The sequence below is a fragment of the Crocuta crocuta genome, unplaced genomic scaffold (genome assembly GCF_008692635.1).
Source record: "Crocuta crocuta isolate KB4526 unplaced genomic scaffold, BGI_CrCroc_1.0 scaffold176, whole genome shotgun sequence".
Lineage (NCBI taxonomy): Eukaryota > Metazoa > Chordata > Mammalia > Carnivora > Hyaenidae > Crocuta > Crocuta crocuta.
This window is the reverse complement of record NW_027531905.1, coordinates 3,269,357-3,285,461: the sequence shown is the minus strand read 5'-3', so window position 1 is coordinate 3,285,461 and position 16,105 is coordinate 3,269,357. Positions and strand designations below refer to the sequence as shown.

Here is a 16,105-nt window from a genome sequence, read left to right as displayed (position 1 = left end):
AAAAAAAGACAAGAAAAAAAACCAAAACAAAAAAAAAAAAAAAAAAAAAAAAATGGGAGAGGGAAAGAAAAATGCTCATGTGATGTGCAAGTATAGTTGGACCCACAATGTTCAGGTCCATGACTAACCTTTACATGGGGCCCACAGACTCCGTCAGTTTGCACTCTTCTGCACATGATGCACACACAGCTTTGCAGGACATTCAGTGGTTTCTTTCATACCCGGAAGTCTCCATGGGGTTGGGCATGGTCTCATTTCCTGTTACAGAACAGCTCTCTTTGTTTCCAGGGTTCAAAACTCACAGCCTGAAGTGAGACCTTGTCCTTTTATGAAGATTGGTCCCTTATAGGCCTACGAAAATAATGCCTTCCCATTAAATAGGAAAAGAGCTATTCAATATGAACGTACACCTATTTGATAGGTTGTTTGTTTTAAATTTGCTAGTAAGATGATGGTTTAAGTATAAGTTGAGTTTGTGGTGATGTTGCAGCATCTAAATGGAAGTATTCATACACACACACACACACACGTCAAGTCAAGAAGGGAGAGTAGGCTGAACTATCCCACATTGCACTTGTGATGTATGAGAAATCTGCCTTTAACGTGAACATATCTTCATAATCTCCTACTGGAGGCCTTTCAAGACCTTTAATGGAAGCCCCAACTCTAAGGATAGTTGTACAATTAGGAGTGTTAGTGACTAACCTGTGAGCAATGAGCAAATCATGGGCAAATAATGTCTTGTGTAAAAAAATTTCTCCATCCCCACTAAATCATTGGTCTAAACTCTAGAATCCTCTTCAATGTCCCACAAGGGATTTTGCACCAAGATTCAGCACAAAGGGGATTATTGATGACCTTAGAAACAGCAATTACTTGCATGTTTGTTGCAGGGACAGATCGCCATGAAGCAGAGGGAATGTGAAGGACGGAGGTAGAAAGAATGGGTGAAGACAATTCACTCAAATAGTTTGGCAGAGAAGGAAGAAGGATGTGGTTGCAGCTAGAGATGAGAATACAGGATGGACTTAATTTTTACTTCCAAATGATTTTGATGGTGGTTACCGGTATATGTGTGTTAAAATAGAAGTCACAAGAGCCAGTAGAAGGAAGAAGTTAAAGATGAAAAAGAGAGGTTAAGGGATAAGCTTCACAAGAGGCAAAATCCAGTGCCGAGGGCCCTCTTCTTCCACTGTAGTAACAGGAGTGGGAAGAATTGAGTACAGGTGAGTTTGTACAAGGAGAACAGGATATGGTCAGAATATCTGTTTTCTACTTTTGTTTACTCTGTGAGGAAAGAGGTGAAGGCATCTATTCAACATGAGAGGAGGAGATAAGGAGTGCATAAGGATTGAAATAGTCATTGTGAGGTGGGCGAAAGAGCAGACATGAAGCACACAGAACAATGGGATGAATGAATGAATGAATGAATGAGGGAAAGAAGGAAATTATTTTTTCTTTTAAAGCAGACATCATCTAGTGACATGGATTTCAATGGGTACTAATCATGGAGCACTTGAGAGATTGAAACAGACAAAATTATTTTCATTATATTTTATATAAAATAAACATTTACATAAATTTTATTTTGGAAAGACCTAGGCAAAGTGTACATAATTGGACTTAAGTGGGAGAAATACTTTATGGGAAGTAGATTTCTAACTGGCACAGCAAAAGTAACAAAAGTGTACATTTATATACAACTGATCAAAGTAGGAAATAAAAACATGAACAAAGAACACGCTGCAAGTCCTTGTCTCCCTGATAAAAGAGGGAATCCGCATGAGTCACAGCAAGTCATATGATTTCCACATTATAAAAGCAAGCCATAGCTTCTATAGATATTTTAATTCCTTAGGAGGAAATTTTTAAAAATACTTTTTCCCCAGAAACATAACAAAATCACTTAAGTTTTATGTATACAGACTGCAAAATAAAGGTAATTTTCTGTTATGTTAAAGCACTTGGGCAGTGCAGTCCCTTTTATGGTTGTTTTTGTGTTTTGTTTTGGTGATGATCTTAAGAATTTCTAAAACAAAGGGCAACACTAATCAGTTCTCTCTTCAGATGTAAAGGGCTTTCAATCTGGATTCAGGAGACACATAGAGCTTGATAGTTTCACAGAAGGAACCAGTCTATCACTGGGTGATAAACATGACTGACACACCAGGTAGCCTGCCCAGGGTGAGACGGTTCCTCTGTGTAGAACAGGCCTATCACCCAGATTTCCAGAGTCTTGGACTGGTGTACCCCTCCTCTGGGCCAGCAAGGCACCCCCAAAAGGATGTTATGCACAATGGAAACTTCCAAATGTGACATATATGCTGCTCGCACCACTTGGAAATGGGAAGAAACACTTGGATTTCTGGACATAGCCATGTCTTTCCATTTTGGGGTAAATGGTGATCTACACTTACAAACAAATAGCCACCATACATTGTGATTGATACTGATTTTACACGCTGCATGCCCTAAAAGATTTTAACTGAAAGGATCTTTGGTGATGAAAATAGCACATCTTTATATGAGCCATCTGATATACATGAATATCACCAATTCTGTTACATCATTTTATTTTGCTGATATTAAACTGCTCCTTTGATTGTAGTTATTTTATTTCTTCTCTTTAATGGCTACCAAAAACAAAAATAATGGAGGAACCACAATTTTTTGAAGGACTGTTCAACACATTTTTCTTTTACATCAAAACTTCAAGAATAATTATAAAATGTTATAATGTTTCCATATATTTGGCATTGTAAGCTTTTATCTTACTCAATTGCAGCCTAAATGCAAGACTTGACAGGTCTTTACTCTTTTAAAATGCCAAAAGATGTCAAATAATTACATTTAGATTTTGTTATCATTGGGAGATGCCAACATGCCATTTAATCAAAGGAAGTGTGATTTAGAAACTAGGTGAAAAATTAAAAACAAACCGCCCATAACTGCATTTGCTTTGATTGTTACTGATATCCTATAGATTAATGTAAGATGCAAATCCTTCACACATCAGAGCAAGAGGTTTTTCTCCCCCTCAAAAATGGATTCTAATGAGTACAAATAAGAAATAATTAGCAAAAGTTTACATGTGTGTAACCAAAAGAGAGACGTGGGTCTAGGAATATACTCTATGTCATGAACACCTTCTGAGTTTTACATACTGGGTGCCTTGTCTGGTGTATACAAATGGCAATTCCTCTCTATCTGAGGATGAAGAATTCTAAAAAAGGAAGGTCAAATTGCGTCCAACTGCCATGAGTGCACACCTCCCCACCCAACCCACCTGTCTGTCAATCTTGAAACAATAGTCTCAACCACACAACTGTGCCATAGATTAGTCTTTAGAATTCTTTGGCTCACTGTAGCCTAAATTTAAAAGTACAATTTAAGAAAGGTTATAAAAGTCATAGAAGTCCATTAAAGTTGTTAGCCCGCAGTGGTTCTGCAGCCTCACTGCATATTAGCATCTTAATCTGGACAGCCAGCATCTCAGAGATTTCCAAAGGCCCCCAGGTGATTCTGCAGCCCAGCCAGGCTTGAGAGCCCCTGTGTGTAAGGGAACAGTTCTCAACCATCAGCTGAATGCGGTTGGTCAACCTGAGGGGCCTGGGATGTTTAATAGAGACAGTAAGAAGCCACACATTTGTTTTTATTCCTCCTCCAATTATAGCTTTTGTAGGTCAGTTTGTATAGAACAGTTTGGATTTTCTCATTTAGTCTTGCTGAAAAGCAGTTGCCCGGAAGCGTCGTGCAACCATTATAAACCCCTGCATCAAATGAGGTATGACCTGTGACAAATGCCAGAGTCTCATGCTAGGGGCTGTGAAGTATTACAGGAAGTTGTAATTAAAGTGCCAACAATCCTCTTTGTTTTATGGTAGATCTCAAAGCAAATACACCCAAAAGAATATCCTTTCTTCCAAGGTAGTTGAATCTTTGGTTTAGTTTACCTATGTTACATCATGGGACCATGTTTTATGAATATTGTTAACAGATTGAAAACATTGGGATCATTTAAAAAATTCTGAATAATTCTAAAGGTTGAAATAAACCAGTAAAGCCAATCTCATGGCTCTTGTGTCAAAGGACTGCCATTAACTGGGAATTTTATTTTATTTTATTTTATTTATTTATTTTTAATAGATATATTCAGATCATTCCATCTTTTTTTTTAATGTTTTATTTATTTCTAGGAGAGAGAGAGAGACAGCGTGAGCAGGGGAGGGTCAGAGAGAGAGGGAGTCACAGACTGAAACAGGCTCCAGGCTCTGAGCTGGCAGTCAGACAGAGCCCGACGCGGGGCTCGAACCCACGAACCACGAGATCATGACCTAAGCGAAAGTCGGACACTTAACCGACTAAGCCACCCAGGCGCCCTATTAACTTGGAATTTTAAAGGCAAGGAGAACTGGTTCTAGGTAAGACAGAAAGACAAGTTAGATTGGCAGTAAGAGGGGAAGAGATATACATAAGGACCATTAAATGTAGCTGAGAAAAAAGTGCAAATGCTGCCCAGAGTAACACAGTCACAAATGAAACTGATCACTGGGTCAAGTGTTGAACCAGACTAAAGCCAAACTCCCTCCTACTGAGGACACCCCACATGTTTAAGGGTTCAGCGCAAAATGGAATTGCAGGATTCCCCGTTCAAAAATTATTAAGAATTTCAAGCGGAGCCTTCTACCAAGCAGGGGGTGCTTCTGAATGAGGGGCCATATGAAGTGCACGCTCATGAAGCTGGCTCTGCGACTCCATCTCAGAAAGGGCTATCCACTCTCATGTCAAGCATGCTTTTACTAAGGGCAATCTGGATAGATCTCTTTGAATAGCCAGGGCACTCTGTTTTTAATTGATAAGAATGAATTCCACATATTGTTTTCATGCTCCAAGGACCAAATAAAAATAAGTTATAAAATACACTTAATGTCTTTGAAAAATAACATGTGATTTATTTTCTTATAGGCACCATTTAACTATGAAAACCGTTTCATTGGCTACATCTCAGTGATGTTATTAAATCAGGATAAAAATATCTGACCCAACAAACAGAGCTTACTTTTAATGTTCAAAGAGATGCCAGTGTGTGCAAACAGAATGAGACAGAGTGAAAGTGAGAAGGGGCGGGGGAGGAGGGAGAGAACGGAAGGAGAGATTGAGGGGTGTGGGGAGAGGGAGAACGGGGAAGGAGAAAGACAGAGACAGACAGAGAGGAAGACGTGGGGAGAGAGAAAAGCACCCAAAAGAAGATAGAAGAAATCTCTTGAAGGCCATGTGACCCCTTCCCTTAGAAACTTTGAGGCTGTGACTGTCATTTCAATTATTCCCACTGATATACCCTCATACCTTAGCAGCATTTCAAGTAAGGCATTACTTCCTTTTCAAAACTTGGGGCTTAGTTTTTTCCATTAACTTCCTAAGTGTGAGTTTTGGTTACAGATTATTCTAAAAAGTTGTGATTAAAGTCTTATACACTATTTTTAGCTAGGGCTTATGCTTTTCAATTTGGGGGTGGGCTGATCATTTAAAATAAACTTTAGTACATTTCTTGGCCTTAGGACTCCACAAGTATAATTCTGAAGAGAAGAAAAATATTTTAAGTAAAATTTTGGAAGTTTATGATATATAAGGCTAAAGGACTATTAGAAACAGAAGATCATGGTGGTAATATATATATTACTGGATTATTGATGCATACAAATACATGTATGCTAATTCAAATTCTGTAATCCTTTGCATTTAAAATATTCTTTCCATCATCCCTTTCCAAAGAAGTTCTTTTAACTAGACTTACCTTGACAAAAAGATAGCACAGAAGGGCAGTGTTTTCCAGATAACTGTGTTGAAAAGAAGCAGACTGTTTACCCCGCCCTGGCCTGAGCACATGAAACCCGAGTGCCTTGGGGTTATTACACGTGCAAACCACCTGACCCAGTGCTGTGAAGTGGATTCTCGAGTGGGTTCTCTTCTTCATCTTCCTTTTTTTCCTTAACGATTATGATGATGGCCAAATTAGAAGCACGTGTTGCAATTTCTTCCCTTCCAAAATATATTGCCACCCAAACACTGATGTCTGATTCCTAATTTCTTTAGCCTTAGCAAGTGAATAATCAATACAAATTTTTTGAGAGGGTGTTAAACTTAACTACTCTGTAATTCAGACTTGTAATTTTTGTATGATCAGTTCTGAAAGCTGCTATTAAAACCACTATGTACAGGAGAAAAAGTGTGCATACATATATATTAAATATTTTATAAGTTATGAAATAAATAACACTAAAAACCAAAGGTCAAATTGTAAATTCAACTTTGCTACCTCTATCTTTTAAATATAAATATATATTTTTTAAATTACAAATTTTGACTTTTTCCCTAGATATTTTTGAGCATTCTCCATGAAATCTCCAAAGTTATAAATACAGAACCAAGAACTCTGAATTTCTGTCACTCATGTTCTAAGCACAGAATTCTCATAGAGCCTCAGTAGACAAATCAATAGAGCTCCCTTTCCACCTGTTTATATTCTGTTAAGATTTCTGTGATATACTGTAAAGATTTTTCAATGGTTAAATATACTTTTCAAAAAATAATAAATCTCTGGATGACTGAATGTTAAGATAACAAAGTAGAACATTTCTCTTAGTTAATATCTTTAATATTTCTCATGTAGAATATACTATTTTTTTCTCCACCAAAATAACAATATATGTGGAGGCAGAAACATGATTCTAAAAGCACTTCTGAAATCTTAGAGCAGAACCACTACTCTAGTAATACTTGTAATAAAATTAAAAGAATCTTAAACATTTCCGTAAAGAATTTGGGGTACCGAGATCCTCGATTTTCCCCTAGGGATGAGAACACCCATACACAAGCTTCCTTTTTGATATATCAGGCAATGGGAAAAGACTGAATCAGAGTGGAATTTAATTTACTCTTCAACTGCGCTCTAGGGGGATTATCCCCAGGGGGATATAAATAAAGCTCACTTAACAAGAGCCCTTTCCTCCATATATTCCATAAGATTCTACAGAAACTATCAGATACTCATCTCTGGTTCTGGAGAATTCAATGAGCTACCTCTTGGTGGGATTTCCCAAATGGTTTACCCCAGAGATTTTATTCTCTTTGAAAAAAACTCATCTCATCAAGAAGAGATGTTCTCCCTCCATAGCATTTCAAGCCTCTGTATTTCTGGGACATAAAAGTCTACATTAAGAGACGGAATGAGATTCTCAGGCTGGGAAAGCAGAGGAATAGATGAAGGGAAATCTGGAATTAAAGCCAACAAAAATCTGCAAAATGTGTAGTATTTGTTTTCCTCCCTCTCAGGCCTCGCTCTTGCTCGCTCTTTCAGTCTTCTTCCATGGAAATGCAGGTCCCTCAGCACAGAGGTACCAGCGGGTGTCCCAAAATGTGGCCCCCTGAACTCAGAGAGAGAGGAAAGCTTCTTTGTTGCACTCCTGCTGCTGTGAAAGCGAGCCTGCATCACTTCCTCTTCCAGAGACACCAGCCCTGTCCCCCGAGACTGGTTCAAATGCTGCTACGTTTGATCCTTTTCTCGAACTTCTTGTAATCGTTTTTCTAGGCGATCCAATTTGGCAAGATTTTCCTGCAGCAGTTTGCTGTCTGGAACCAGCTGTAAGGCTCTCTCATAATAAGCTCTTGCAGACACATAGTTTCCCTGTGGGGACAAAGAAAGAGAACAATATCTATTCTGACTCACTGGAACGCTCTTGGAGAATGGGGAGACTAGGAGACAGACCTTTTGACCCAGTTTAACACATATGTCCTCAGAAGGACTGGTTGGGTAATTTTATCCTTATCTGTTGGTGCTTTTGGAGAATCCATTTGTTTTAAGTACCAGACCAGCTGGATAATGTGAAGGATGAGAGTTATACCGTAAGGTGAATGGCCAAAAAAACAGATTTTCAATTCTACTAATGTAGGGTATGAGGCTGTCATTTCATAATGGCTCTATTCCTTAGTAATCACATGGAGCCATGGCTAGACATTCAGAGAGAAAGAGAGAGAAAGAGAAGGAGAGAGAGGGAATGGAGGGATATTTATTTGTGGGAAATGTTTCTGAAACTGCAGAAGTCGTGATGGTTGAATAGAATTCCACTATAACTCTTTACTGGTAGAGGTTCTTTTAATCTCCAACTTAAGACATAAAAGAAACTTCTGCCTAATACAGGCTCTAATGTGCATGTAAGGTTTTATATAATGAAAAGAACTGATAAGAACATGGGGTTAAATTTACCCAAAGTGCATGACAATATGTACCTGCTGGATCCTCTTAAAGTGGGAAGGAAGGCATGTCACCCTGGACCTGCTAAAGACACCTCTGTTGACCCCCATCTGCTTTGTTCAATGACTTTCTCACCGGAAACCATGTGTGCCTGGTCCCAGATGGTTCTGAGCAAATTTGTCACATTGCTTGTTTTCTAGGCCCTTTTCTGCTACTAAATTTTACCTTCCTTATTTGGTCCACCCTCTTTCAGATCCCTGCCACATCTCCGAACTACAATTGTTAGCATTGTCTCCTTCCCTCAAAGTTCAATTTGCTCTATTTTATGCTCTATCTATTCTACAGCTCCATGTGGGTGAAAACCAGTTACTCTCTGAATTCCCATTACAATTTAAAATAGCATCTCTAAGTGAAAGTACTAGGTAGCAACTAGTAACTCATATTTACTGAATGCTTAACTATCTTCCATATGAGTTAATGCACGTTAAGAGCTTGCACACTGACTGATGCATAGTGAAAGCGAGCCTGCATTACTTCCTCCTCAGAGCACTCAGTCTGATGCTACCACTGTCATCATTATTAAAAGACCACCTGGGTTTGTGTAGAAACTGTCCACTTTATAGTACTCACTCTCCATATTGGTGAAAAGGAGAGTGGAAATGGCAGAAAAGGAAAACATTTGTGATTATTAACCTTGATTCTCATAAGAGGCTAACCAGAATACTGAACAAGTGAGAACCTGAATTTGCTACATTCAATTATTATTTTTTTCAACTCCAGCATTTAACTTCCAAGTGTCTTGTGATGTTTATTAGGCTTAGCACACGCGTGCAGACGACTGAACATGTGTGGCCCGTAGAGCACTCTCAAAATATGTTTGTTCTAGAACTGACTTGGAAATTGTTCCTCTAAGAGTTTTCCCTGGATTTAGGCCTCAGCCCAGTGTGCTGGCATTTCCTTCTTTGACTACCAGCTTTCTTTATCCTTTCATATAAAATCTACTCCTAGACTTATCTTTTCTCCCTCAAATTGCTCTTTTCTTGATTAAACTGGAATCATTATTATTTTTTAAAAGCTATATACCTTGATTCAATGTCCCTAATTCTGAGATGCTAAGGTAGGGAATTTCTAGAAATGTGCTATCTACTATGACAGTCACTGACCTCATATGGCTATCTAAATTCATATCAATTATGATAAATTAAGAATTCAGTTGCTCAGTTGTATCAACCACATTTCAAGGGCTCAACGGCCACATGGGCTAGTGGCTGCTGCCTTGGGCTGTGCAGATACAGAGCATTTACAACATCAGAGAGAGGTCTCCTGCACAATGCCATTCTAGAAGAGGCATATTCCTATCATAGGGTAGTACCGAAAATAGTACTTCGTGATATGGCCCAGTTGATGCAACTGTTTATAGAGAATGTATTTTAGATTTTTATTCTATCCACTCCATCCTTTATAAAGCTTCACAATAATTATCTTTTATTACCAAGCGGTATAAACAAGACACAACTCTCTTCTCATCTCTTTATGCCATCTCCTTGCAAAACCTTATTCAACTGGCAACCTTGTACCCTAAGCTTCACCCGGGCTCGGGGAAGGAGTGAGCCCGGAATGGGCTGACACTGATGGGAGCAGTCTGCTATTAAGGGATAACTTTCTGCAAAAGACAGAAAGTTAACGATTGCTCCTTAGGACCTCATAATAATAATCTCGCATCTCAAGCCATGTGCCTGGTCTATACATTTATATTGGACTACATCATATGAATTCACGGATAGGGGGCCATTTTTAAACTATAAGCATGGCAATTTTACATTTTTTAACCTAACACATGATGTTTGCAAAGATGAAAAAACTGCATAAACTAATTTTTAATCAGTGTGCTCATTACATTTTAAAGTCATACACTCAACAGATCCCTCTTCAACCTCCAGACACCTTTTTAGGGGAAGCACTTCTAAATGTAAAGCATGGGATTCACTTGTTAATCTGAGAGTCCAGTGAGTGTACTATATTCCCTGTAGTTCTAGACTTTTTGGAAAAGTCTTAAGTATATTTATTGTACTTTTTAAAGAAGCAAATGAACCCACTGTTTTTATATATATGTATAATATATATATGTATATATTAATGTTTTATTTATTTCTCAGAGAGAGAGACAGTGTGAGCAGGGGAGGGTCAGAGAGAGAGAGAGACATACACACAGAATCCAAATCAGGCTCCAGGCTCTGAGCTAGCTGTCAGCACAGAGCCCGATGCAGGGCTCAAACCCACGAACCATGAGATTATGACCTGAGCCAAAGTCGGACGCTCAACTGGCTGAGCCACCCAACCGCCCCTGAACCCATTGTTTTAAATGCAGGCACACACCCATCTAAAAACATACTGAGCATATTATTTTAAAATGTAACTATTTAACATACTATTTAACTACTTAAAATTGTTAGTATTTTAAAAGTAAGTTCACTGTTGGACACCCTAGAAAACCATTAAGATCAGAGCTCAAAATCATTAAGATCAGGTTACTCTGTCCTGATAAATGTCATGTTTGGATTCACCATCTGTGTTCCTCTATAAGACCAGAGCTGTCAGTCACAGGCTAACTATCCCATTATTGCCTTCCAGCTGTAAAATCATGAGTCACCTTTTTGTTGTGTTGTGTTTTTGAGAGTGACCAGTTTCAATTTAATAATAAACTCTATTAGGCTTTTGTTTAAATTGTAACCACTCTATTGTTACTCTATCAATATAAAGACAGAAGTCTGGAAATAGGTTAGTTAAACAAGAGTGATCCTTTAAAAACATGTCAGACCATGGCATTTCTCTGCTCAAAGTCCTCCAAGGACCCCACCTCATATGGCATGGTATAAAAGCCAAGGACCCTACAATTCCCCTTCAAGGCTCTGCGTTATCTGTTCCTGTGTCGTCTTTGACCCTGGCTTCTATCATTTCATCTCACTTGCCTCCTCCTAGTTCTTCAAATACAGCTGGTACTCTCATACCTCAGGACCTTTGCACATGCTCTTTCCCTATCTTCCCACAATAGCTTGTTCCCTTCAGGTCTCTACTCAAAATCACTTTTTAAGTGTGGCCTTCCCAGCCACCTTAATTTTAAATTTCAGCCCTTATCCCATGGCACTTCCTATCCTCTCTCTCTCTTTTTTCTCCACAGCACCATGATATGTATTTATGTATGCATGTATACATGTATGTGTTTATTACCAGTCTCCCCTACTAAGTATTAGCTTCATTAAGACAGCAATTTTTATCTTATTTGTTCCATGTTCTATTCCCAGTGCCCCAAGAAAGAGTACCTGGCATAGCATGCTCTGTGTAAATGTTCGTCAAATGAAAGGATGAATGAATGTGAATTTTTTTTTTTTTTTTATTTCTAGGAGAGAGAGAGAGACAGCATGAGCAGGGGAGGGTCAGAGAGAGAGGGAGACACAGACTCTGAAACAGGCTCCAGGCTCTGAGCTGGCAGTCAGCACAGAGCCGGATGCGGGGCTCGAACCCACGAACCGCGAGATCATGACCTGAGCGAAAGTCTGACGTTCAACCGACTAAGCCCCCCAGGCGCCCCGAATGAATGTGGATCTTTGAGTTCATTAGTTACAGACAGCAGTCCTCCCAAGGTCATTTTAATGATTCTCTCAAAGGTAGCTTTTTCTTTTGGGAAAACAAAAAACAAATCCACAAGTAAACAGCCTTGTGTTTCAGTAAAAGATTAGGGAGTAAAGGCACTTTAGATACAAGAAATAGTAAAGTAATATGTAAATTAACACTGTAGTGTTGACCGTGAGTTAAGCTGTAGGACAATGAGCTACATTAAACTCCAAGGCTTGGTTCACATATGCAGATTCAACTTGCTGTGTTAAGTTAACACAGCATAACATACTTAACTTTCTTCATGTTAAACAAAATCATGGAATTTAATTTGTATAGAGGTATTTTTAAAATGATTTCATGATATTCAATATCATATACAAGATAAACATAAACTGCTAATTTCACTGTTAAACCCCTATGTTTTGGGTATTCAAACAATTCACAAAGGGAATAAACAACACTTTCTCAATCTTTTAAGAGAGGAGACAGAAAGAGAAAACGCAAAGGAAAAGCCAGTCCACATGGAAGTGAATTAGTCTCCTACCTTGATGTGCTGGATTCCACCCATGTTCATCCAGGCCTGCGCTTGATCTGGATTCAGCTCCACGGCTGCTTTGTAGCTCTACAATATATAAGAAACATATTCAGGCTGAGAAACGAGAACCCATGTTTAATACTACGGATGTGGAAACCACTTTCTTCATCGGCAAGAATTTAAATGGTTAATACAATGAAACCAGACACTACTAGCTCACAGGTGTTCCCATTTATTTCAATTATTTTTCAAAATGGATGATTCACAAGTGGAGGAAACTGAAATGTGTAATTTGCTTGCAGAGCCTGAGGACACCTGCGGGGAATCCAGGAGATTTTATTATAGTGCATCATTTCTTGCTGGCCTTGACTGGCCTTTTTCACTATAAATGGAGTTTGTAAGAATATTTTTTTCCCAATCATCAGAATCTTATTTTCCTACACAGCTTAGCCCTAATGTAGCACCCCTTTTCACAAGGTCATTGGCTTGTGTATTCAGCCTATGCCAAAATACTTGCAGACAAGATGCATACTACTTTTCAGCACAGCCATTTTCCTAAGGGATAGTTTTAATCATTACAAAGCCTTTTCTCTTTCGCCACATGAAAGGTCTTCATGTGGCTGACGAAGAGTTACTTCTCCCTCAAATACCTCTTTTGGTATGAAAATGTGTATCCCATTAAATGTAATATCTGTGCGGCATATTTGTAATATTTTGCACGTTGTTTTATGTCACAGGCATGCTCACCACTGGGTCTGAATTTAAGAGTAGTCACCTAAATGAAGCCAAAGACTAAGACTGTTGATTTCTTGTGCAAAACTAAGGATCTGTATGTATATTTTAATGTCTTTGCTGTTTTCATTAGCAGAAACCCAATGGCACAGTTTCATAAAGTAAATAGAATCTGGTCCATTCTTCCTCCACTTGAGTTTTAAGAGAAGCAAGCAAACAATAAGAAACTATACCTTTGAAAAGCTGCTAAAATAAACCTGAAGAATGTGTCTCAGGTTAATTTCTATCAATAGAGATGAAGATGTAGGATAGAAATTAAGAACCTGGATTCAAATCCCAGCTCCATCTCTTACCCTCTGTGACCCTGAGCAAGTTACCTAACCTCTGAGTCTTAGTTTATTCAACTGTAAAATGGAGACCATGACCATAGCTTTCTTATAGGACTATTGTAGAGATTAAAAAACTGAATACATGTAATCATAAAATGCTAACACATTTTAGTTGCTACTAGTAGCCCAAGGCTCTACTCCTACCTTTCCTTGATCTAGCCACTTTAAATTTTTTTTTAATTCTTTATTTATTTTTGAGAGAGACAGACTGTGAGTGTGAGCAGGGGAGGAACAGAGAGCGGGGGAGACACAGAATCTGAAGCAGGTTCCAGACTCTGAGCTGTCAGCACAGTGCCCGATGTGGGGCTCAAAGTCATGAACCACGAATTCATGACCTGAGCCAAAGTCAGATGCTCAACTTGACAGAGCTACCCAAGCGGCCCAATCTAGCCACTTCAAAATGATTATTTGGTCTATTAGTTAAGCAACTAGAAAATACTTTCTGTTTTCAATAAAATGTATAAGATACAGATATATATATATATACCAAATAACTATTCATAATTAAATTTTACATTAATTAAATTGTCATGTTAGTTATACAAAACTCAAGGTATTAAAAATGTTCACAGGGCAGAGAAAAGTGCCCTTTCTGCTTTATTATCCCACCATTTCTATTTTAAGGGTTCACATTCAAATTAGTTTTCCCAAATACTTTACATGTGTTTTTGAATATTTTAAAAATCACTCACTGTTTTCAAAAACAATAATATCATTTAAAATTTTACTTTCCCCATGTTGCATTTAGTGTAATTTTATGACTTCATTCATTTCAACCTGTGGCTTTATCAGAAATGCTTGGTATTTCTATAACATTTCTATTTGCTTGTAATATTGTTTTGATTTCAAGCTGTGTATAAATTGTATTTGGAAGCTGTAGCTATTGAATGCCTATAAGATGCAAGACATTACGTTTTGGAACACAGAAGGAAGCAGTCCCTTTCTATGAGGAAAAGTTTCATCTAACTGGGGAGTAAGTGTTATGCACAGGGCAGGGGGGTGGAGGGCGGTGAGAGGCGGAGAAGACAGAGGGAGGGGAGGAAGAGACCTAGCTACACAATGTAACCTATGATACTTTTAAATGATTTGTAGAGACAGTAAATGTTTTAAAAGTTCACAAGAAACAAGGATGCTGGGAGAAAGGATGGCCCAGATGGGCTTCCAGAAGGAGGACACAGGCTGTGTATTAGTGGATTCTGAGAGGGAATCTGTGGGGAATTGGGGATGGGGGGGTGTAGAAGGGTGTTATAAGGATGTGTGGAAATGCCAAAGCTATTCAGCACTAGTCTAGCTGGAATAGAGGGTTACTGCCGGCAAACAGAGAGAGTGAGAGTGGCAGAGAGAGAAACTGACTTGAGAGAAAAATGTGGAATTGCTTCAGACACCAAGTTAAAGGTAATAATTCAGAAAATAATGTGGAGGTACTGCAAAACTCTGAAGAGTAAAAAAAAAAAAAAAAAAAGAGGCTCAATGATAAAAACTAAATGTATACCATCATGGCAATTAATCAGAAAATTCACTCCACAAACATGCCAGTGATCTTAAATTTTACTACATATGCTTCATTAAAGATTGAGAGTATTAATCTGAATCCCTTCATTTAATAACATAATTTTATTAAGTGTTTATACCTCAAAAGCTTTATCCAGAAGATTTTGCTCTCTTAGTTGGTTTCCTTTTGTGAAAAAAAGTTCAGATATGACTTTTGGGTCCTTTGGTTTCAGCTGGAGAGCCTTGTCTATAGCATCGAGAGCCTATAACAGGGTTATAAGACAGAATAAATGTAGATTAGATGAAGAAAAACTAACTTAAATGATAACATTTACACTTTTTGTCCTTCTGTATTAGCTGGTGTGGAAAATGACAGTCAAAACACATTCTTCATTCTTTCTGATGTTCTTACTAAGAGATACTGTGGCCTTGACAATATAACTTCCCTATACTCCAGGCTTTCCATTTATATTAATGACACTGAAATGTCCCTGACCATTCCACAGGGAGATCGTGTGATAAAGCTGAAAGAAAACAGGATCCAGCATCAGTTGTTTTGCCCTGCCTGTGCCCATCTGGACCCCTCCAATCATGGCCTCCTCTTAGGTCCCTGGTGCTGACTCTGCCCCCAGCACCCTCTGCTCCAGTCCCTGCAGCCAGGGACCCCTTCAAAGCACACCCCTCACCATGCTGCTCTTCTTCATAAAACCCCAAAGCTCGTGGTGCCTGGGAGGTTCAGTCATTAAGCAGCTGACTTCAGCTCAGGTCATGATCTCACAGTTTGTGAGACTGAGCCCCACATTCTGTGAGCTAGAGTCCCGCTTCAAGTGAGGTCAAGCCCCACTTTGGGTAAACATGAGGCCTCTCTCTCTCTCCCTCTCCATCACCTTCTCTCTCTCTTCTCTCTGCCCCTCCTGAGATTCTCTCTCTCTCTGCCCCTTGCTCACCTGTGCCCTCTCTCTCTCAAACAAAACAAAACAAAACAAACAGAACAGAACAAAATAAAACACATAAAAAAACCTTTGGGAGAACCCAAAGCTTCTCCCAAGATAAGAAACAAAACCCTTGCCCTGGTCCCAAGCTCTGTGTGGC

At 38.8% G+C, this 16,105-nt stretch overlaps 1 protein-coding gene across 1 annotated transcript in view; it reads right to left on the bottom strand.

Annotated features, from left to right (window-relative positions):
- Positions 1-1,592: 1,592 nt before the first annotated feature.
- The window catches only part of TMTC1 (transmembrane O-mannosyltransferase targeting cadherins 1), a 272,723-nt gene continuing 258,210 nt past the window's right edge, over positions 1,593-16,105 (bottom strand). The window contains exons 18-20 of the mRNA XM_077774479.1: positions 15,154-15,276; positions 12,411-12,488; positions 1,593-7,684 (exon numbers count right to left, since the gene is read on the bottom strand). Of these exons, the coding sequence (XP_077630605.1) occupies positions 7,544-7,684; positions 12,411-12,488; positions 15,154-15,276 (342 nt within the window). The 3' untranslated portion in view covers positions 1,593-7,543. The remainder of the gene's footprint in view (positions 7,685-12,410; positions 12,489-15,153; positions 15,277-16,105) is intronic.